Consider the following 22,424-nt stretch of genomic DNA (forward strand, 5'->3'; position numbering starts at 1 on the left):
GAGTTGTATGAATGTGGTTTGGACATGGACAATAAACGCTAGCATTTGCTCCTGCTTCTGCTTTTCTGTTTGTGCTTGTGCTGCCACGCAACGCAATAGGTATCCGAGACTTTTTTCTCTCCACGCAGAGCTGAGCTATGCAGCTCCTCCGAGGGGGAAAAAAAAACCTGGCGTGCTTCTCAGCCAGGGCCAGGGAGTATGTATATAATACAATGCAATTTTGAAAACCCACTTTCTGGACAAGAAACAAGAAAGAAACACAGTTTTCCCTCGCTGCTCACCTAACGCACCCATGGTTAACCTGCTAGCAGTCCAGAGAGCTTCGCGCAAATAAACCAATATCGCACACACTTGGCCGTCAATCGTTCTTTGGATTCATCAAAACGCTCCACCAACCATCTTTTTTATTCCTGACACTCTTCTTTTTCTTCTTTTCCTGGCTATCTTCTTCCTCCTATGAAAGCAGATTCTTCACACTTGGACTCGCACTCGCTCCCAGATTATCTCTCCTATCATCTCTGGTGAAAGCAGGCGGTGCAGACGGGGTAAGTGGTCTCTGTTGAGGGCTCCCGGTGACCGGTCTAGGTCCAAACCGCGGTGTGTTGGTCATCTCCACACTCGCCTGTCTAGAGTGTGGTCTTCCCACTGACTGATCCCCGGCCGCCTGGGCAATTTGCGCCAGGGATTGTGCTGACGGGGACTGTCTCATGACTGGAGGCGGCACGGGAGGTGGGGGACCTTGGGCAAACATTCTCGGAGCGGTCGAATGAGGAGCCGCGTATCCATTCACAGGCGAATCGAGAGTTGATTGACGGCTTGGCTCAGGGTATCCCCGCGACAATAGACTCGAAGGTCCTAGTCCAAGGTGGGGTGGAGGAATAGGAGGTCGGTCGGAGCTGAATCGTGGGGGTGATGGAGGACGTGACACTTGTGATGGAGCCGTAGGAGGTGGAATGGTGTGATGGGCATGATGAGAATGACGAGGAGGCGGCGGTGGGGGGTGATGACCATAAGCAGGCGCAGGAGGGGGGGAATGCTGAGGCACCAGACCTGGCACAGATGGTGGGGGAGGTGGTACGCTAGTATATGGCGAGGGGTGCGCTGGTCGGCCGTAGGGCGATTGACTGTATTCGGGGCCTGTAGGTGGCGGCGGAGCTGGAGGCGGTGGAGGGGGAGGCGGCCGGTACAAAGGTTGACCATAAAGTGGCGGAGCTGGAGGAGAAGGGTGACGGGCTACTCGTACTCCCGGCGAGGACCATTGGGGGGGAGGAGCGCTCTGCCAAGGCGGATAATGGGATGCTGGACCTGGAAGGGGGTGAGGATGAGAATGCGGTGCTCCTTCGATCGGCGGTCTGTTCAATCCATAGATGCTCGGAGGAGCAGGAGGGAACGGTGACTGACGTTTGAACGGCTCTGGTGGCGTTGGATCTAGCGGGACAGGCTTTTCACGAAGCTTCACTTGCGACGGCGACGAAGGGGGAGTTCGCTTGAGGACATGGCACTTGTGACACTGATATATGGTGCGGTCCTTGCCGCCAGCGATTGCTGCGGAAGTCGCGCCATCAGTCGGTTCAGCTTTGATGGCGCCGTTGGTGACAACAGCATCTCGGGCACCATTCACGTGAGCTTGGTCTGTCGTGAAGTCCATTGGTGTGCCGTTAGGGGCTTGCGATCGTTCTTGTTGAAGTGGCCACCATCTAGGGCTGACATCAACCAAACAAGAACAGCATTTCCTCTGACCGCTGCTTCGTGTCCTTGAGCTTTCATTTGCCGGTACTTCAGCTGGTGCTGCGTCTGAGTCTACCTGGGACTCTGTGGCGCCAGCGGGTGCGGGCGATCCTCGAAGGCTTGTACCCCCATTTCTCTCGGTATGAGTGATGATGCCGTTCGGTGTCCCGTTGACAATACTTTCCCGCCGCTGAGGAGGCTGGACCGCGGGCGCAGAGCTCGCAAAATTAGTGGCAAATTGCGCAGCGCGTCGGACGGTTCCGGTAACAGAATTGTCCACCTGCTTATAGGTACGGGCGAACAACTGCATGGCCGTCAACCCCGCATCTGTCGGTTCGAGCATGGTGTGCACCCAAGTGGTAGGAACATGAGACGGGCACCAGATCGCCGCAGTAACAATACCAGTTTCCGACCCCAATTTCATGATATTGGCCGTGTCGCGTCTGCTGCTCTTGACCGGTTGCACGTCGAAGCCAAAAATGTATTCTGCTTGATGTGCACAGCCAACGTGGAAGTAGGCATTGCAACTGGGCATGTGACATTTCACCGTAGGCATGCCAGGTACTTTGCATAGCTTGCAAGCCGGCTCAAATCGATCGGGAGGAATGAAACCCACACCTTCTGCATCATCAAGCAGCTCCGAGTTGCCAAATTTGATCTCTTTAGTCCAGAGGGCGCAAGTAATGTGAATCCAATTGTTCCAAGCCGTCCTCTTGAGAGCTTCACGAGGGTTGACAGGACGCCCTGCTGCTTCTTGTTCCATCCGCCACCTGCGGCTGGCTTCTTGTATGATCTCTCGTTCGATACGTTCCTTTTCACGTTCCCGATCGCTCTTCTTCTTATGGGTCGATCTCAAAGGCTCCATCAGCTCCTGGGCTGTGTACTTTACAGGACAGAGAACGCATTCGTAGGTTGTTGAGACTTGCAAGTTGTGGTCATTTCTGCACATGTCGCAGAACCATGGTTTGGTGTTTGTCTTTTTCCCGACCCCATAGCATGCGCCATGTACATGAAGCCTACAATCACGACACTTGAGTAATTCGAGGCCAGGAGCGTCGATAATCCGACATATGGCACAGGGGTGAACTTTGACCCTTGGGGGATCCGGCTCGATCGCGGCGGGTTCGGGTGGCTTTTCGGGCGCCTTCTTCTTCTCTGGGATAACATCGGGAGTGGATTGTGTGGCATCCTTGTCGAGCTTGCCCTTCTTCTTAGGAGGTTCCTCTGGTTGTATGATGTTCTGCGGCACTTCCAGGCCAGCCTTATTGACCTCATCCACAGCCCGTGGTGGAATGGGATCGCCCGACATTTGATGCGCTTCAAGTATAAGACGCAAGAGTTCTTCGTCCACCTTCCGTTTAGCTGCGCGGCTCCCTGAAGATGCGATCTTCTTTGAGATTTCCTCAATGTCCTCATACTGGACGGCATATTTGCGCCAAAGATAGGCACATCGGCCACATAGCGCCAGAGTGAGCCATCCACTCTTGTCTTTGTTGTTTTTCGCAGAGGGGTCCTTGGGTACCAATGTGCCAGGGGGGGTCCCCGGGGCACGCCGCCATTGTCGCGAATGGTGAGTCCCACAAAATTTGCACACAAAGCCTCGTTTCTTTTGCACTGCCTTCTCATCATCGAAGGCAGAATCATCCTGGTCATCGGCAACATCGTCCAGGAGTTTGGGCACGTTGCCCTCTTTGTCCGCTCGTTTAGATTCCTTCTTCGAACGACGCCCCTCGAAATTGCCCCAGATCTGTCGGCCCCTGTCGGTCTTCTTCCACATATAGTAGAAGCGTACAATCCGAGATTCCTTGACATTCCCAACATGACGAGTAACGGCATGAAGCTCACTTCCATATTTAGCCACACCTTCTTCAAACCGCTTGATTTCATCACGGGAGAGCTCGGGTTGTTTCAAGTCACCCCTCACGCTGAGTTCCGCCATGGCCTTTAACGCTTTCTCGACATTGTAGTTATTCTCTTGGAGCTTCTCGATTGCTTTGGTGAGAAAGTCAACAGATGAATCGAGCAGGTTGTACTTGGCTGCAATTGGTTTGACCTTCGCCATGTAGTCATCCACCAAATGTTCTGCATCCATTGGTTCTGTGGCGTCATCACCGCCTCTTTCTGACAACTCTCCTGGTTCTGGCATCTTGAAAAGCAGTTGAGCTGTGTGTTCCTTTTTGCCCTTGATTTCGACCGGCTCATCTTGGCCTCGAGGGATATAGCCGATCGGTTCGTCAATCACCCACTTAGGGCGTTTCAGTTTCTGATCTCTATCGGTATCGGTACCGGTATCCTTGGACCCTTTACCGCCCTTGATGTGGTGGGCGTGTTTTAGGTATTTCCGTTTGATCTCCGCAGGCTTCACCAATTCGACTGGGCGCCCATGCCACACGTTGACGTTGGCTTGGTGGCGGGGACCCAGCCTGGAACTTGCTCGAGGATATATCCGGTCGTCATAGTCCAGTGCATCCTCCACGCGTGAATGAACACCCAGGTAGCGCCACGGCCACAAATTGGCCTGGGCGATCTGTTCCTTAGTGGGCGCTGGATGAGGCTCGGGTGCAACGCTGCTCTCACGGGTGCCCCGACTCTTGGGTTGATTATCATCTTCGTCCTCATCCATGGGATCGTCGTCATCCCCATGGCCGGCTTCTGAGCCCGCGGGGGTGTTCCGGTGATCCATCTTGATTTCCTGTGCCCGGCTGCAATGGGCACAGGCCCAGGCAAAGCCTCGAGCAGGCTTTTTCAGGAGTGGTGGCCGGACGCACTGCATGTGGTATGTCCGCTTGCAAACTGCACAGTCTACCGAGTCGTGGTTACTGGCAAACTGTTCACATTTTGTACATTTTTTGCTCTCACTGGTGAGCTCACGCCCGCGGCCAATTTCCACCAAGACAAATTTCCAGCGTTGGTCCAGAACAGTCTTGACATGCTGAGGAACGTTGACAACCTTGCTGGTTGGAATTACCTCGTAATACCGGTGCATGTATCGATCATACAGTTTGTCAAACCAAAACGAATCTTGCTGGCCACGATATTCATCCATGTTCGATATTTCCGAGAGATGGCGTATGTTGCACTTTCCGCGCATCGAGGTGAGGGGACAGGTGTCAGAGTGCATCGACGCAAAGACAACCCGCGTATCTTGGACTCGTCGCAGAATGTCTTTCGGGCGGTAGTACCAATTGACTCGGATGGCATCGATGGGACCTTCGGGGTCGTTCTTCGCGTGGAGGAATTCCATGATTCGGGCAAGGTAGTAGGGTTCTCCCGGAGGCTCGCAGATGAGGTAGACATGGTCTAGATGTCAAGAATTAGTACAGAAGATAAAAGAGATACTTGAATTTAGGGAAGCAGAAGTACCGTTGGCTTGAACGGCGGTGCCATCGTCGGCGACCAGTTGGTTTTTTGCATTCAACCTATAACCACAACGTTTGAAACTCATCATGTTTGTTTCGACATAGCCCTTGAAGGGGACCGAGGCGACGGGTCTCGCGCGCGAATTGGTTCCCATGGTTGAGGTTGCGGCCACAGTATGGCTACTTCCGGGATGTTTTCTTTTCTTCGAAGGCGCAGGAGCCGCAGCGGCCGTGGGTGTGGATGCATTGGCCGCAGGAGTGATTTCTGCGGGCTTTTCGGGCTGAGTATTGTTGACGGAGGCAAAATTCGTACTCGAAGGCTGTTGTTGTTCGCTCGCTGCGGCGGAAGATCGCTTACTCGAACGACTCGGTTTGGACAATGCCTCTATTTCGAGATCCAATTCCCTGTCCTCGGCGTAGTTTGGGCGACTCCCTCCTGTCCGATTTCTCGAGCGAGTGCCATAAGGGCCGGAGGTAGAATTGTCGCCATTTTCGGGGGTGGGTTGTAGCGAGGAAGTGGACGCGGTCGCAGTCATAGGCTGAGATTGGGGCGTGTCAAGGGCTGGTGTGGGCGTGGGTGCGGGTGCAGTCTCGGGTCCAGGCGACACTTCTACACTTCGACTACCTCTCCCGAGTGCGCTCGACGGTGCATCACTCTGTGCATGTGCTGCTGCGTTTGAGTGCTCTGTGGACTGGGGCCCTGGAGGTGCTGTCGCGATTGGAGGGCTCTCAACTGTCGACATGACGAGTTGAGAGGCGGCGAGCGGTGGAAGACCAGGTGCGGTAAGCCCTACTTTATCGCATGGCGACCGGGGGAGGAGTTGGGCCTTTGGTAGGGCTGCAACGACGACAACTCCCGCGCACCTAAGCAGCTGAGGGACGTCTCGGCACCAAACAGAATGGGGTAATAATTTCTCGCGGTAGACTTTACAGAGGGATCGATATTGGTAGCGAGCTTGCCCAGCGACCGAAAACAAACAAAAAATAGGTCAGCAAAAGTCGAGGGTTGAGGGGGTAGTCGTAACCAAGAAGTGAGGAAGATGCCGTGGGCAGCGGAGTGGGCGATATGATGGACTATATCTCGGACAAGGCACGCGCCAGGATGCTCAGTTGTGCGGGTCTTAGCGCCTAGTTTGTTGGCTGGAGGTCGACGCGGCAAAAATCCAGCAGTCAAAAAGGGAAGATATGCGGAAGGGGTGGGGTGGGGAGCACAAAGAAGAGCAATCCCGCCTAAATACAGTCGGAAAGTGGTTAGGTGAGTCGAGGGCGGAGAGCGAGAAGAGTAGAATAGAAAGGGAGAAAGAGGCTGAGGGAAGGAAGAACGAGAAGGGAATAATGGATGAGAAAGAGGTTGAAGGGAAGGACAGACACTCGGCAGAGGCAAGGAAAAATGCGGCCTAGTCGACAAGGTTTGAGCCTTAGTCCGGAAAGATAGTGTATGAGGACGAGTGACAAGGGAGAGGAAGCGAGTCTGAGTGGACGCCGGATCAATGCCGAGATATTGCGAGGTTAATACTCTCAAGTTGACGGCAGAAGATGAGCTAAGAGAGTCAGAGCCAACCTGCGGGAAGACATAATGGGCCTAAACACCCACTGGAGTGGCTGTTTATAAAGGAGCATCGGCAGCAAGTGCGAGCACTGGGATCACCGGGAGGGAGGACAGGAGGGGGAAGAGCCGTGTCATTAACAGGACGATGGGTGTCTCTAAAGAATTGTTGTGCTTGTCGGGAATCGGGGGGAAGGCAACGGAAAAGGCGGACATGAAAAGGGACACAGACACGCAGACACAAACGGCACTGCGACAGGCAAAAAAAACCCACGATGGAGAATAGGCCAGACACAAGAGATGTGAGATGAGCCATCAGAGGGTCAGAGACTGACCCAGCGTCCAGGGTGTGGAGAGCGAGGGAGGAAGGGGGGGCCACACGAGATGTGCTTGGGAAAAAGTGGGATCAGTGACATGGAATATGTGGATCATCTGCAAGGCAAGGAAGCGCTAAAAATGAAAGAGCAGACAAAGAGAAAAGAAAGAATTCCTGGAGTGCAGTTGAGGTTGGAAACCTTGAGCGAATCATGCAGGGTCGCGTAACGTGATTCGGTACGCTGACGACATTACTCATGACTCTGGCCAGTTGCTGCCACCAAGACGTACTATGATCTTGCTCGTTTTGCCTTCTCCCCAACCACATACAAATGATTACTGTTCTCGCTCTCATTTCTTCCCCAAATGCGCCCATAAGGACCACATATACCTCGTATACCCGCGCGACTTAGGGGTGACTGTGGAATAATCCCTTCAGCAGCTATCCATGTCGGTTGCACCATATATTTCTTACCCTGTGGTGGTCACATCTTTGCATCTGTCTCGCAGCCATATCCTCCATACCTCTTCAATGATTATTCCATGTCGTGGCGTTTCCTGGCCCAGTACATCCAGAGGGTAGTGGAAGAAGTGAGGTCGGTGGGTGGCGATCAAACAGCCCGGCTGCTTAGTGCCCGAGGACCCCTTGGCGTCACCTGACCCAGGATTGTCCTCTCTTAATTTTGACCACATCTCTATCATGGCCTCGACAATTGGGATGGCCATAGAAATCCAAACATGTCCTTGGAGTCTCCATGAATGCTGCCAGTGAATTTATCGCAGTCCGTTTGCTATTTTACAATCGCTTTTGACAGGCCTCCTCCCTCAAGGTCATGGTGTAGCAAGCCTGGATAGTTTTGCCTGCAGAATCGAGTCGGGGCCTCCCCGAACCTCCACTCACCACTCACTTGCGCCCTACATGATCACCAGTTTGCCAGCCTGGCACCCAGCTCCTTCGACTTAGCCACCCATACCGAGTACTTGTTCATTAATCCAACTCTACCGCTTCCAATCGCCTGTTGCCCCGTTGGGATAACAATCACACTCATTCCGTCTTGAAATTTGCGGCCATCATAGCGCAGCCGCATACTTGTCGCAGAGAGGCTCGCTGCCCAGCTCTATGGCATTACATGACTGAATGGCTGTCATTTTGATTCCTCACCCTCTATTTTCCCTTGACGCATTGTTGAGGGGTGGCCGACTGTCAGAGACCGTTTTTCTGTGTGGTGCCAGCGTGCGGTGGTGGTCTGGGGGTTCCCGGCTCCCGCGGTAAGTGGCTTTCGGACCTGGCAACTAACCCGAACTTTTAGAGTTTGGACTATTCCGTTGTAGGACTCGCCTCTTTCCCTGTTTACGCGGTTCACGCATAGGCTTGCCTTGGTTGGCACAATCTAGATCTATTGCTGTTCTAATGACGACCATTTCTATCAACCCTGTTATCACGATTGATCCTGTGTGCTGGAAACAGTCGTTGTCTGAACTCATCTAGGACCCTGACGCTCCTGTCGAATGGAAGGCCCGACATGTCGCGTCCACTTCACGCGTAGACACGCAGATCCCACACACGATATCCGATGGCACCACCATGGCATCAAACGACCCTGTCAACGGGTCAAGCTACCTCGATTGACCTCGCCCGCAATCAGAGCTACGGCATAAAGCCTCTAGCTGGGATCAAACGTACCATCGATGCAGTCCGTGATGTTCAGATAGGCCCTCCAGTCCAGAGCTCATCATCAGTTCCGCGGCCACAGACTATCGACACACCTCTTTCCCGGCATAATTGCCAGCCCCCTCGTCTACAAGCTAGCTGTATTACTCGTCCAGACCACAGTGATGACAGCAAAGCAGTCCCGAACCCGACACCCATTCATATTCCTCCATTCAAGTCATCTACTCCAGGGCCTTCGCAAAACCCGCTTCTCAGCCTTCGACATGCTCGTTATGGTCTACCTTCCAAGCTGGTTGACAATTTTGAATCACTCGGGGTACGCGCCATATACTCCTGGCAGTCATCGTGCCTATTGGGCCGGGGGTTGTTGGCCGGAGAACAAAACCTGGTCTATACAGCCCCCACAGGCGGGGGCAAGTCGTTGGTCGCAGATATCCTACTAATCAAGCGGGTCCTTGAAGATCCTACAGCAAAGGCGATCCTGGTTCTCCCTTATGTCGCTCTCGTTCAAGAAAAGTTGAGGTGGCTCCGCAGCTTGGTGGACAAGGTCCCCAAAGTAGTTTGCGACAGTCTCGATGGTGTGCCAACACCAACATGGCGCCGGCCAACCCCATTTGTGCGAGTCGGTGGATTTTTTGGTGGGAGCAGAACGAATATCAGCTGGTCCGACTGCGACATCGCTGTCTGCACCATCGAGAAGGCCAATTCGTTGGTCAATGGCGCCATTGAAGAAGGCAAATATGGTGACATCGGTATAGTGGTACTGGATGAACTTCATATGATCAACGACGAACATCGGGGATATCTTATGGAACTCCTTGCCACGAAGCTCATGTCGCTTGCATCGGGTGAGAAGAAGGTTCAGATCGTGGGTATGAGCGGCACCCTGCCAAATCCACAATTGCTAGCACAATGGCTGAACGCAAAATTTTACATTGCGAAGTACCGTCCAATTCCCATCGAGGAACATCTTGTGTACGAGAATGCCATCTATCCAACAGCAAATGCGAAAGAGTTCTTTCGCACGGCAAGTCAGCTGGCTGCCGGCGATGCTCTCCCAACACAACGACCACAACCTCAGCGGACGATCGCTAGATCAAACCACAAAGAACTCAAAAGTCCAACCCCCAATGCCGTTGTAGCTTTGGCTGTTGAGACTGCCCTTGCTGGTCACGGGGCACTGGTATTTTGTGGCAGTCGAATGGGTGCAGAGAATACAGCGCTCTTGATTAGCGACGCGTTACCTACAGACCACCTGAGCTGGGAAGAGTTGGAACGGCGTCAAGATCTCCTGGCATCGCTCTGTGCACTGCCAGGTGGATTTGAGCCATCTTTTTCCAAGACTGTTCCTTGCGGAGTCGGCTTTCATCACGCCGGATTGACAACTGAAGAGCGAGAGCTGGTTCGCGAAGCGTATGACGCAGGGATCCTGCGGGTGATGGTGGCGACGTGCAGTCTCGCGGCGGGCATCAATCTTCCAGCAAGAAGAGTAATATTGAATGGAGCTCGGATGGGTCGAGAGCTGGTCGGCCCTGCAATGCTTCGACAGATGCGGGGACGTGCTGGCCGCAAAGGCAAGGATGAAGTCGGTGAAACCTACCTTTGTTGTCAAAAGCCCGATCTTGAGGCTGTGGCAGAATTACTTGAGGCGGAAATGCCTCCGGTCGAAAGCTGCCTGACGCCTGAAAAGAGAGGGATCAAGAGAGCTCTTCTGGAGGTCATTGCTACCCGTATGGCGTCCAGCATAGCGTCATTGGATGGATACGTTCGCTCATCACTTCTTTGGCATAGCATTGACCATCCGCAGGCTGCTGAGATGGTCGAAATGGCGAAGCAGGCATTACTCCAGGACGGATTGATTCAAGAAGGAGAATACGATGGATGTCTTGAACCAACCAGGCTTGGAATCGCGGTTGTGGCGTCTGGTCTCGGCCCTGAGGATGGGACTTTTGTCCACGCGGAATTGCGACGGGCACTTGAAGCGTTCGTCATGGATGGTGAAATGCACATATTCTATCTGTTCACTCCGGTCCAGACCACGGGGCTCGCGGAAATTTCGTGGTTGACTTTCCGAAACCAATTAGAAGATCTCGACGAGAGTGGAATACGAGCAATCCGACTTATCGGCGTCAATCCTGCTTTTGTGAATAGACTCGTCAATAGCGGTGCTCAACTCAAGGAAAACACGGCAGAAGAGATCCATATGGCGCGAATCTATCGCAGAGCATACTCAGCCTTCCAGCTGCGAGATCTGTGCAATGAGATGCCGATCCACGAAATCAGTCTGAAATATTCTGTGCCGCGGGGACAAGTGCAGACACTGGCTCAAACCTGTCACGGATTCGCTGCGGGCATGATCAAATTCTGCGAGACAATGGGCTGGGGAATGCTAGCGGCTGTACTGGAACATATGCTGGATCGCCTTCGTGCGGGAGCACGCGCCGATCTCCTGGAAATGGCTCAGATAGCATTCGTCAAGAGTCGCATGGCCCGGATGCTGTGGGAGAACGGGTTCAAGAGTGTTCGAGCTCTGAGTGAAGCCGATCCGCAGGCTCTGGTACCGATCATGTTGCAAGCTCAGGCAAGGAAAATGAAATTGCAGGGAGAGGCTGCCGCCAAGTTCCAGGCAAAGTTATTGTCCAAGGCAGAGATTATAGTCAGCAGCGCGAACAGGCTGTGGGAGAGACAACAAATGGTGCAGTGGGAGGAGGAATGACAGTCTGGGTATATTCGCCCATCGGCGTGAATTCTCCTCTAGGAGCCACAGTTGCGCAATTCGAGTTGGATCTCGCTATCAGTTTCAAAGAGTACGAGTAAATACGAGTTTCCTGGCGTGCCTTGCATTAGTGGTGGCACTTCTCTCGCAGATGGGTAACTTAAGGGGCAATGCGTTCTTACCTTGTTGAGCACTGTCCACGCCAATTGGAGGTACGCGCTCCAGTCGCATCAACCGAACAATTGGACAGTGTGAAGCCAGCAATACAAGCGAGGGCAGTATCCGGTGGGGAGACTGATCTGATGCATATGACCGGAGTTGTAGTTTTTTGCCGATGCTGCCGACGATCTGAATCTACTACACAGCATCGAGAATGATTGTTAGGACGGGAGCGCAGTCGGGACAAGGCGGTTGGTGGTGTATGATTCCAGCATCTGCATCGATATTACGTCGCAGATGCCGGCTGACAAATGACCGACAGTGGTGTCACCAGTGTCTGGAGAGGCTTGATTATCTGGAGGAATACCGGCCTGGAGAGAATTGTAGGCCACAAGGACTCCGAAAAGGTCGGGTTGGGAGGTCGGGAGTGGGTGGATTACAAAGAGAAGACCAATGGCGCAGGCGGGAGGCTCGGTCGATTCCGCACTGCGCAAGCAGCAGCCCGGGCTTGATTGGCCGTGCTTTGGCAATCTTCTGTCAGCTTTTCATAAGCTGCTGGTTGCTAGGGGACTTTTTGGTGGCATGGATAGGAAGCTTGGAGATAGCATTGCGGAAACCAGCGGTGCATCGTTCTCGGATGAGTTCATGACTTACAAAACATGTTGCCCTTGGTATAATGCGGATGGAAGTTGGAAAGAAAATTTGCGACGCAGGAAAAAAAGAAATATTGTTGAAATGACGGCCATCGACCATGAGAGGTTATGGGATTGCAATGAGTGGCTGGTGTCATTACATCTGTAGAGGGTTGGTGTCAGGTACCTACTATCAGCAGCATTACCCACTTCCACGCTGGGTCCCTTGGTTCCTGGGTCGCAGTATGTGCTCTGGCGTCATCCTAGGCTCCACTGGAAGCTCTAGCACCCCTGCTTACACCTGGCGCTGCCCACTAAAGCTCTGCGGGGTTCCCGACCACGCCTGTCCAGTGCCTGTAGTGACCGGCCTTCCCAATGCGTGTTGACGAATCGTCAGCAACTCTGGGCGCAGAGTTCCAGGCACACCCGGAAGAGCCCCTCGTCAGAGGATGAAACTAAAGACGAGAGTAAACAAGGTGCAAGGTGGGAGCGTTCCGTGGTGATGAAGCTTCATTCGTAAGATCATTGTGCTTCAATTGACTTGCGGCGGCATACCGAGTGCCGCTGCGCATACAAAAACCTCGACACTTCCTCCTCTCCTGTACTTCATTCTCTCTTCTCCATCTCACACCCAAGCTTCGTCCTCGAGCCCATACAGCCTCTGTCTCTGTTTCTCTGTCTCGTCTCAGTCTATTTTCCGTACACAACTCTTTCACAATGGCCCCCAAGATCGCCATCATCTACGTACGTTGCTCTCTCAACCCTTCCTTCAATCCTCCCTTGCCGCCTGCTACACTTCCCGTCAATCGTGGCGCATTGTTTTCCTTTTGTGACCGATGCTAACAGAACTGTTCTGAAACAATAGTACTCCATGTACGGCCATGTTGCCCAGCTGGCTCAAGCAGAGAAGAAGGGCATTGAAGAGGCCGGTGGCACTGCTGATATCTACCAGTACGTTTTCCACATCATTACCGTCTGCCTGGAGAGACCGACCAACAGGGACTAACTTCGCTGCCTCTAGAATCGAGGAAACCCTCCCCCAGGAGGTCCTGAGCAAAATGCACGCGCCAGGCATGAACAAGGACGTCCCCGTCGCTACCCCCGAGATCTTGCTCAAGTACGACGCTTTCCTCTTCGGCATTGCCACCCGTTACGGCACATACTCGGCCCAGTGGAAGACCTTCATCGATAGACTCGGTGGACACTGGCAGACCGGAGCGCTCTTTGGAAAATACTTTGGCCTGTTCATCAGCACCGCCACTCTCGGTGGTGGCCAAGAGACCACAGCCATCACGGCTCTCTCGTCCTGGGTTCATCAGGGCATGATCTACGTTCCCCTTGGTTATGCCAAAGCCTTCCCCATCATGGCCGACCTCAGCGCAGCTCGTGGCGGTAGCCCATGGGGTGCAGGGACATTCGCTGCTGGTGATGGCTCCAGACAGCCTTCGGCTCCCGAATTGGAGCTTGCCACCATCCAGGGCAAGTCCTTCTACGAGCACCTCAGCAAGGTCAGCTTTGCGTGACTAGATGGCAGTGCCGAAGAGAAGCCTGCCGCAGAAAATGGCGTAAAACCCGCCGAGCAGACTGCGAAGACAACAGAGACAACAGCTGCTGCGGGACCAAAGAGACCAACACAACCGATACAGACAGATGATAAGGAAGAGGAGAGCGGGCCATGTGGATTGCCCAAGAAGTGTGTGATTTTATGATCCCTTCTCGTGTGGACAAGCATATGGGGTGGTTGGAATACGGTGCGGATTCGTAGTTGCGAGAAGAGAGAAAGTACAAAGATACCATTCTGCTAATATATGGCTTATGATCAACAGAACATTCAATCTGACGAACGAAGTTTCTGCGAAACGATGTCTTCCTCACTGGGAAGAAGTCCCAATCTCGCCTCTGTAAACAGTGACTGACCACACGGAGCACGAAGCGAAAGAAATCATGGATGACTCCGATAGGGGTCAATACAGGACACTAACTAGAGAAGTTCAGGCCACCCATGAGCAGCCCATGAGCACATTAACGAGGACGAGTAGGGGACATACCTAGCTAGCCCGGGCCACGGTGATCGACCTCCACACCCCTCCAAGAAACTTTCGACCAGGCTGCTGTCCACCAGATCCCCCCGGCTTGTGAGGACAGCGGGCAAAGAATTCCAATATCTAGTCTTGCCTGTACCTCGTAGATCCTCTGTCGACTCTCTGCGACACTCCTTCCCCAAGAAAATGTCGAATGCGCAGGCGGCGGCATCACTGTTCGAGGTCTACGGCCAGTTCCCCATTGCGAAAACCTTCGCAGCCACCGATTCAGTACCCGAACCGCTAGATTCACAATTGCCCGCTTACAGCGCCGCGTTTGACGCGGACCCTTTGATCAAGAGACACGCAGCCTGCGATGAGTGCAGTCCGTCCTCTGAATATGCCATGACTCCGTACCTAGACTCACAATACCTCAGGAAAGCGCAAGTTGAAGTGCTCAGGTGAAGCCACGGGCTGCGCACGATGTGTCAAGCAGGCCCTGAAGTGCCGCTACTCGGCGCAGAAGCAGATGGGCAGACCGCGCAAGAAACAGAAGACGGACGACTTTCTTCAAGACGACGAGGTCTCGGCTATAGACACGTCCCATCTGAATAGTGCCCTGCGGCCGACTCCCCTTTCTGCCCTCTATCCTCAACCTCCTCCGGCGCCGCCCGCCGTCGCCGAACTGGCAATCGACCCCGGACTCTCTGAACAAGTTGTTGAGCGTACAAACTTTGAGAATATCTGCACAGCCCCCATTACCCAGTCCATCAAACGGGCCAGCCACGAGGCCCGAGTGGTGGCAGAAAAGGCAAACTCCTCAAATCTACACCGTCAAGGCTCCAACAGCACCTCACCGTACGATGGGCCTCGCACACCCCCGGCTGCAAACGACGTTTTGCCCCAGGGTTCTTATCCGACCGATGTCTCGCTGTGGCCTGACTTCAGTGACATGACCATGCTTCCAATCTTGGTGCAAGAGAGCCATGAACACGACAGGCAGTTATACTCCACCAACGACGCAGACCCAAACTCCTCTCTGTCCAGTGACAAAGGACCTGGGCCGTATGCTAACCATTTCGCCAACCTCAGCACAAATCAAAGCTCGTTGACACATCTCCCCACTATTCCAGCTTGTCCCTGCCTGCCCAACCTCTATCTCACTCTGTCAACCCTCTCTACCCTGTCTGCATTTCCCGTATCCTCTGGCATGGTCGATGCGCTCCTGGCCGCCCATCGGACCGGTCGTTCTGTTATATATTGTCCCGTTTGCCCCCAGAAAATGCAATCGGGCTCTCAAAACGTATTTCTGAGCACCATGTTGATCACGGTGCTTGCGGATCATTGGCATCGTGTCAAAAAGGCTAGTGCTGAAGAGCTGAAGAGGGGGTTTAGCAGCTCGGAATCAGTGCCACCGGACAACCCATCAGAACCCTTGAGTATCCGCGAAGATCTTGAGTGGCGCACATTTGGTTATCATTTGATTCGAGCATATGTTTTCGGTGACCACGCAATTCCCGACCCGCCCGATGGCTCGTTCCATCCTTTGAGAAAACCGCAATTCATACCTACGCATATATCGTCTGAGGATAGCGATGCCTCTACCGTTTACACACTCGAGTCGCTTGTGTCCGCTATCGAACGGCGTCAGAAGCAATGGCATGATGTTGAGCCCTACCACAACTCGCAGGAATTTCCCCCTCGGTTAGAACACAATCACGTACAGGCTGGCGCTCACGGTAATTGTCGGGGTTTGCCACGAGGGTATGCGCCGGGGATGACGCTCGAGGACATTAAGAAGTGCGAAGACGAGCATCGTGCTGGGGGGAGTGCCGACGATGGTTTGCTGTGTTTAAAGATTGTGAAGCATTCTAGGATTATGCTGGGCAGTTTGGAAGGAGGTATACCGAGGATCGAATGATGATGAATCGAGGGTCCATCTCAGACGAAAATGCAGAACCAAGGCAGGCTGCAGCCCAGGACGGTCCGTCGGATGTGGTTGGCGACGTCTCTCCGATCCTCAGCCAGCGTTGACGACAATTCCGGCTTTGGAGACAGTGTCTTCAGTCGACAATGCGCAGACCGAATCTGTTAGCTCCCTCTCAGCTTCCAGGCAGCTACAAGCATTAGCACAATCGGTCAACTAGCACTGACACCTCTTCGCCGTTCAGCTCGCGGTCCTAGCCTTCAGAAGCAGCTGTCGGATGTGCGGTTTTCCCTTTTGGAGCAAACCCAGGCATACCTTTTCACCTCGTGGCCCTGCGAGCACTTTATCTTAATATGTATCAGTTGGCGACAAAAGTATATCTCTTTCACTGGCCCAGATGTCATTGTGGAAATCCAGTCTGTCGTGGATACGCCTGTCTGAAGGCGGGCTGTAAAGCATTAGCACCTCCACACACCCTCTCCCTCCTGCTATTATATGGTCCTGACTCTTGCGCAGAGAGGGATCTCACAAGCAATTGAAGCTGATGTGGACCTCCACGGGTTGTTCCGGACAAGATCGGCCATCCCTTTTTGACTTTTACCATCACCGTGTCACCGTGTCTAGCAAGCCAGGCAAGCCAGGAAAACAACCTCGGTGAAGCTCGGTTGCGGAGAATATGCGCCGAGTCAAGGTTGGCCTGGTCAGACTTCGGCCATGTCCATATTCAGTGCATATCGCTGCCAGAACAACTTTGTATATATACAGAATTTCTCTTGGAACACCTGCTACTAATACAAGCCAGGCTATTTTGCCCCGTGGTCCCGTTTCCTTGTGTGGTGTCGCCGTGTCTATCTAAGAACGCCTCGGCAAGATGAATCCCAACCCTACAGCAAAATCTGGCGCACGCCACGAGCTCGACGACGCCTCGCTGAGCAGATATCTTGCCAACTCGAATACCATTCCAGGTTTGAAGGCGCCTGTGGTGTCGACGAAAATTGGCTACGGCCAGAGCAATCCCACCTACTTTCTCGACGATGCTGCGTACGTCTTTTCTGTTCAAGATCCACCTATCCAACAGCCCGTGTCTTATATTTGATTTGGTTACCATGCTGTACAGTCCTCCATGGATCGGTGGGTTGTGATGGTTTCAGGGGTCTTCTTGTGCTATCTTATCCGTGTGTGAATGAATGCAAGCATGGTTGTTTATGTCGTTCTGTGGCGGTCATGGACGCCCAGGCTGCACCGTTGATTCTCTGTGGTATTGACGTTCTTGTAACTGACATTTTTATATAGAGGCACACGCTTTATCCTGCGAAAGAAGCCATCAGGGACAATCATCAGCCCTGTTGCACACCAAGTCGACCGTGAATACCGGGTACTGAAAGCCCTGGGCTCGGTCAAAGGGTTTCCTGTGCCGAAAGTTTATACGCTTTGCGAGGACTCGAGCGTGATTGGGACGCCATTTTATGTAAGGCTCTATCGACTTTCGTCCTTGCTTCGACGTCGCCTTTGGAGGACGAGATTATATGTGGCTGACGGGGACGATATCTAGGTTATGGAATTCGTCAAGGGCAGAATAATAACAGATCCCGACCTGGGTGAACTTTCGCCCTCGGATCGAAGGAAAGCGTAAGTCGTGCTCTACCCGGCACTCTGTCCAATTCATGTGCTGTCTTGGATCCTGTGCCGTCCCCCCAGCTACCTTTGTAGGTGTCTCTTCTTCCAGGGCCCGACTGAAATGTCAATAGGTGGATCTCCCTCGTCGAGACTCTTGCCTGGCTGCACAGCATCGACCCGGACTCGATCGGCTTGTCCAACTTTGGCAAAAAGCAAGGCTTCTACCAACGGCATTGCAACACGTTCCAGCGGATCGAGAACCAGCAGTCCAAAGTCAAAGACATCAACACGGGCAAGGAGTTGGGCCGGGCCCACGAGCATTACGACGAGGTGGTTGATTTTGTGAGGACCAACATGACCAGCGACCGGTATTCGATTGTGCATGGAGATTACAAGTTTGACAATGTGGTAAGTTCGAGACACACACTGAGAGATAGGAGGATCCTGGGGACTCCTTCCGAATGCATAGCGACTCTACTCTCTTGCTTTGCAAATCTCAACCTCCAGATCAATCTGACCATGGGATAAACGAGTAGATCCTCCATCCTACCGAACCCCGCGTCATCGCCATCCTCGACTGGGAACTCTCAACGATCGGCCACCCGCTGATGGACGCCGTGTACGTGATCGGCCCGTTCTGGAACGAGACGGTGAAGCCCGGCGTGCCCTACTCGCCCGAGACCTCGCCGTACGCGGCGGCCAACCGCGCCAAATCCGGCATGCCGGAGCCCGACGAGCTGCTGGACCGGTACTCGCGCATCACGGGCTTCGACCCGCGCAAGGAAGGGAATCCGCCCGGCAAGGACTTTGAGGTCGCAAAGATCTTCCACTGCGTGCGCGGCGGGACCATCTCGCACGGCATCCAGGCCCGCACCATCAGCGGCCAGGCCAGCAGCGACTTTTCGCACATCTATTTCGAGAATACCCGCAAGAGTCTCGACAATGCGTACCGCATGATGCAGAGGTTGAAGGAGGCGCAGGGGACGAAGGCAAAGTTATAGTCGTCCTCCAAGCTACAGTCGTGTCCGCGTGGGGAGTTTTCCTGGTGGAAGGGACGGGACGGGAAAGGGAGAGTTGGAGAGTGTGATCTGGCCCGGAAGGACTGAAGTGAAGGACCTGGGGTGGCAAAGGAGGGACGGATTCGATGGAGATGGAATGCAAATGGCCCCTCGATGTCGATTGCGTTAGACTCTCTGGTCGGAGCAGGGTTAGGCCAAGGTGAAACAAACCGAAGGGCCAAAAGAGTCGGTCAGTAGGCAGGGAAGTGAGGAGGGTAAATGAGTGGCATACGTAGTAGATAGAATGAGGCTCGTCCACAAGGAGTGTTGTGTGACAGGGTTCCAGGGAGAACATTTGGATATGTATGTTTGACCTTGATACATACATACAAGGTACATAGCTAGTACCTAAGAGTAGATCAAACTCACTCATCTTCCAGTTCTAGTTCTAGGCTTGGGGCATGGCATGACATGGCATGGATACATCCATAGACACCATCTAAACCACGCCTTTCGCGCTCTCTCTTTCAATACTCTCCATGATTTCTCTCTTCTATATTTCTAGTTGCTCTTCTCCTCCTCCCTCACTCCAATCTTTCCCAATCGTTCCCCCCCCCCTCTCTCTGAGTCCTTACCTCCCTCTCTCCCTCACTCTACTACCCTCACACTCCGAGGCAACTTACAGTCATACTCACAACTTGGCCCTCTGGCTTCCCCCATCGCCCTGACCCTCAGTCTTCGACGACGCCATCTCCCTCTCGATCTGCTCGGCAAAGACCCTCTTGAGGATCTTGCCGCTGGCGCTCTTGGGGATCTCGGGCACAAAGACCACGCCGCCCGTGAGGGCCTTGTAGCTGGCGAGGTGGGCGCGGATGTGCGCCTTGACTTGGTCGGCGGTCAAGGGCGGTTCTGGCTCTGGTGGCGATGACGTTGTCGATGTCGATGTCGAGGGCCGGAAGACGACGTACGCGCGGATCAATTCGTCGGCAACACCGTGCAACGGCCCGCCCGGACGGCGGAATCCCACCACGGCGCAGTCGACGATGCGCGGATGCATGAGTAACACGCCCTCCAGCTCCGAGGGCGAGACTTGGAAGCCCCGGACCTTGATGAGTTCCTTATTATCCTTGTGATTAGTATGACGATGGGCTGAAAAGAGTGAGGGGAGATGTACCTTCTTCCGGTCGACAATGTACCACTTCTTGGTCTTGCCGTCGCAGTACAGCACGTCGCCGGTCTTGAGGTAGCCCTCGGCGTCGTACGCCTCGGCGTTGGCTTTGGGGTTGTTGAAGTAGCCCCTGACGACGGTGGGGCCGCGCACGCAGAGTTCCCCGGGGACGTCGTAGGCCGTGATGTCGTTGCCCTTGTCGTCGATCAACCTGTGTGTTTTGCGGGAGGGGTTAGTTGGCTTCTTTCCTCGAGAGAGATATTTTCTTTCTTTTTGGCAGGACTAGAAATCACACTGCGGATGGGCATGTTCCACGCTCTGGAGGGGTGTGGTCTGTTCGCTGAGAGAAACACATCACAGCAATGACAAGTAACGAAAATACGTACTTGACATCCGTGTTGGGCAGGAACCGACTCCCCACACTCCCCGTGTCGTCCGTGCCCGGGTAGTAAAAGTGGGAGATGGTGCCCGTCGTCTCGGTCATGCCAAAGACCTGGGTGAAGGTGGCGTCGGGGCTGCACAGGCGGCGAAACTTTTCCTGGGAGGCGGCGTCGAGGGGCGCGGCGCCGCACTTGACCTGGCGGAGGGAGCGGAGCGAGTAGCGGTGGCGCAGGGGGGACATGATGATGGCGATGACGAGCGGGGGCACGATGCCGATGTTTGTGATGCGGTGGCGCTCGAGAGCCGCCAGAAACCCCTCGAGCTCGAACCGCCGCATGATCCAGCACTGGTCGCCCGTGATCAGCGGGCAGGCGTGCACCAGCGGCACCGTGGCGACGTGGAACCCCGGCAGCGTGTACAGGTTGCGCACCGTCCAGGGCACGCGCGCGATGTCGTGCAGCATCGTGTGCCACGACGTCGCGTTGTAGTGCGACTGCATGGCCGTCTTGGGCAGGCCCGTCGTCCCGGACGTGTTGAGCCGCGCCACCTCGGTGCGCTGCAGCTCGTCGAGGTCCGTGATGCGCACCCAATCCTCCTCTCCCTGCGACAGGAGCCATTCCCAGCTCCGGAACCCCTCGGGCACGTCTTGCTGCGGCCGCGTGTTGAAGATGAAGATCTTGTCCCGCGTGAGACCCTCGAGCTCCGCCGCCTCTAGGATCGGACCCAGCACTTCGGGTTCCACGATGAACATCTTGACCTGCGCCATGCGGATGTGGTGGCGGATCTCATAGACTTGGTACGCCGGGTTCGTCCCACTGGGGAGGGTTTGTTCCTCAGCCAGGTTTCTCCAGACCGAAAGAAAACGGAGAAAGGAAACTTAGAAGGTGGCAGAATGAATGGAACGATAGAGGCGTGTCCCGTTCCAAACACATCCTCCCTCGTAGCGGAAAAGGATAGCAAACTTACCTGAAAATGCCGCCGGCTGCCACCCCACCGAGGAAGAGCATCGAGTACATGATCTTTTTCATCCCAGAAGTTCAATCAGAGCCCGAGATCTGCCAGGAAAAAGGGGGATAGAGGGAACAAGAGACGACGCCTGGTTTCCTTTTGGAGCTTTTGATCTTTGAAAAAGGAAGAGAATTAATGGACGAGGAACTCAGGAACTCACATCATTAAACGCCGCAATGCTGAAACAATCCCCCCTGTTCAACCCAGCCTTGCGGAAGCCGGCGACGAGTTTTTTGGTGAAGGAGCGTCCTTGCCGCCATGATATCGTGCGACTGGGGTCTTCTAGATCGTGATAGACCTTTTGTTCGTTTTTCTCGGGGTCAGACTCGTTCTCACACACTCTCTCACTTTTTTGTGTGGGTTGTTTGATTGTGCTGAAAATGGGAGGGGGACAGTCTCCAAGGGTCATAAGAGGGGTTTACTGAATAGATAGATAGACACAGTGGAAAAAAAAATACTGACAGGTTTATCAGGATCATGGGTACACTCGTCAAAGACGAGTGAGATCAAGTCCTTCTGAGGCAACGGGTAGTGATCCTGACTGAGCCATGGCATCTTTGCTGGGTTGGTTCTGGGTAGTAGTTGTTATGCCTGGTCGTCTTCAGGACCGTATGTATGTATATATCTGTGGTGTTTGTTACCGTAACCAAGCACGTGCACTGGGGGTGGCAAGACTGTCAGTCTGTAAGAGCCGACGCAAGGGAAGACAGCGCTACGGCACCTGCGCTGTCGTGCAGAGGATAGCCAGGTAGGCAGGTAGGTAAGTAGTATCACGCCGTATGTATGCCCTGTAGTCCTGTGCTCCTGTGCTCCTGTTGTGCTGTAGTGCTGTAACCGAACACCCCCGGATCTCAGGCTTGCCCGACCCAGAGCACTACTACTCGGTCGGGTTCTCTACCCAACCCTCCACTCGCTGCTGGTTCGATGGAGGGGCCATTTCTTTCCCACTGGTGCTACGGTCTGGCCGAGTCTAACTCTCTGACAGACACGCCTTCTCGTACAGCTCAATCATGTCAGAAATTCTGACACATTTGGGTCTCGTAGAGCAGAATGCCGAGGAAAATTTCGGTAAAAAAAGAAAGTAGCAGGGTCCTTTTGAGGAGAGGGATGGGAGGAGCAACAAGTAGCGCACCAGCCTTGAATTTCAGGGGCGGGCTCCGCTTTGGGGGGGGGGGGG

The 22,424-nt window shown here is 54.0% G+C and overlaps 6 protein-coding genes across 6 annotated transcripts; 4 read left to right on the forward strand and 2 right to left on the reverse strand.

The window, feature by feature from the left end:
• Positions 1 to 454: 454 nt before the first annotated feature.
• On the reverse strand, positions 455 to 5,830 carry AYO20_06119 (hypothetical protein; the record flags this gene model as incomplete). Its single annotated transcript, XM_022644410.1, has 2 exons — positions 455 to 5,028; positions 5,092 to 5,830. 2 exons carry the CDS (start codon positions 5,828 to 5,830, stop codon positions 455 to 457), a joined length of 5,313 nt encoding a protein of 1,770 aa, XP_022499714.1.
• A 2,692-nt stretch (positions 5,831 to 8,522) lies between these two features.
• AYO20_06120 (hypothetical protein) lies at positions 8,523 to 11,336 on the forward strand (the record flags this gene model as incomplete). The annotated part of the gene is made up of 1 exon (XM_022644411.1): positions 8,523 to 11,336. One exon carries the CDS (start codon positions 8,523 to 8,525, stop codon positions 11,334 to 11,336), a length of 2,814 nt encoding a protein of 937 aa, XP_022499715.1.
• Positions 11,337 to 12,844: 1,508 nt separating this feature from the next.
• AYO20_06121 (NAD(P)H:quinone oxidoreductase, type IV) lies at positions 12,845 to 13,650 on the forward strand (the record flags this gene model as incomplete). Its single annotated transcript, XM_022644412.1, has 3 exons — positions 12,845 to 12,871; positions 12,993 to 13,078; positions 13,149 to 13,650. The coding sequence occupies 3 exons, from the start codon at positions 12,845 to 12,847 to the stop codon at positions 13,648 to 13,650; spliced, it is 615 nt and encodes a 204-aa protein (XP_022499716.1).
• A 705-nt stretch (positions 13,651 to 14,355) lies between these two features.
• On the forward strand, positions 14,356 to 16,069 carry AYO20_06122 (hypothetical protein; the record flags this gene model as incomplete). The annotated part of the gene is made up of 2 exons (XM_022644413.1): positions 14,356 to 14,533; positions 14,586 to 16,069. 2 exons carry the CDS (start codon positions 14,356 to 14,358, stop codon positions 16,067 to 16,069), a joined length of 1,662 nt encoding a protein of 553 aa, XP_022499717.1.
• An 877-nt stretch (positions 16,070 to 16,946) lies between these two features.
• Positions 16,947 to 18,693, forward strand: AYO20_06123 (hypothetical protein; the record flags this gene model as incomplete). The annotated part of the gene is made up of 5 exons (XM_022644414.1): positions 16,947 to 17,116; positions 17,369 to 17,543; positions 17,628 to 17,704; positions 17,824 to 18,100; positions 18,229 to 18,693. 5 exons carry the CDS (start codon positions 16,947 to 16,949, stop codon positions 18,691 to 18,693), a joined length of 1,164 nt encoding a protein of 387 aa, XP_022499718.1.
• A 688-nt stretch (positions 18,694 to 19,381) lies between these two features.
• On the reverse strand, positions 19,382 to 21,255 carry AYO20_06124 (hypothetical protein; the record flags this gene model as incomplete). The annotated part of the gene is made up of 3 exons (XM_022644415.1): positions 19,382 to 20,069; positions 20,245 to 21,054; positions 21,206 to 21,255. 3 exons carry the CDS (start codon positions 21,253 to 21,255, stop codon positions 19,382 to 19,384), a joined length of 1,548 nt encoding a protein of 515 aa, XP_022499719.1.
• Positions 21,256 to 22,424: the final 1,169 nt, after the last annotated feature.

The sequence above is a fragment of the Fonsecaea nubica genome, assembly GCF_001646965.1.
Source record: "Fonsecaea nubica strain CBS 269.64 chromosome Unknown Scaff37, whole genome shotgun sequence".
Classification (NCBI taxonomy): Eukaryota; Fungi; Ascomycota; class Eurotiomycetes; order Chaetothyriales; family Herpotrichiellaceae; genus Fonsecaea; species Fonsecaea nubica.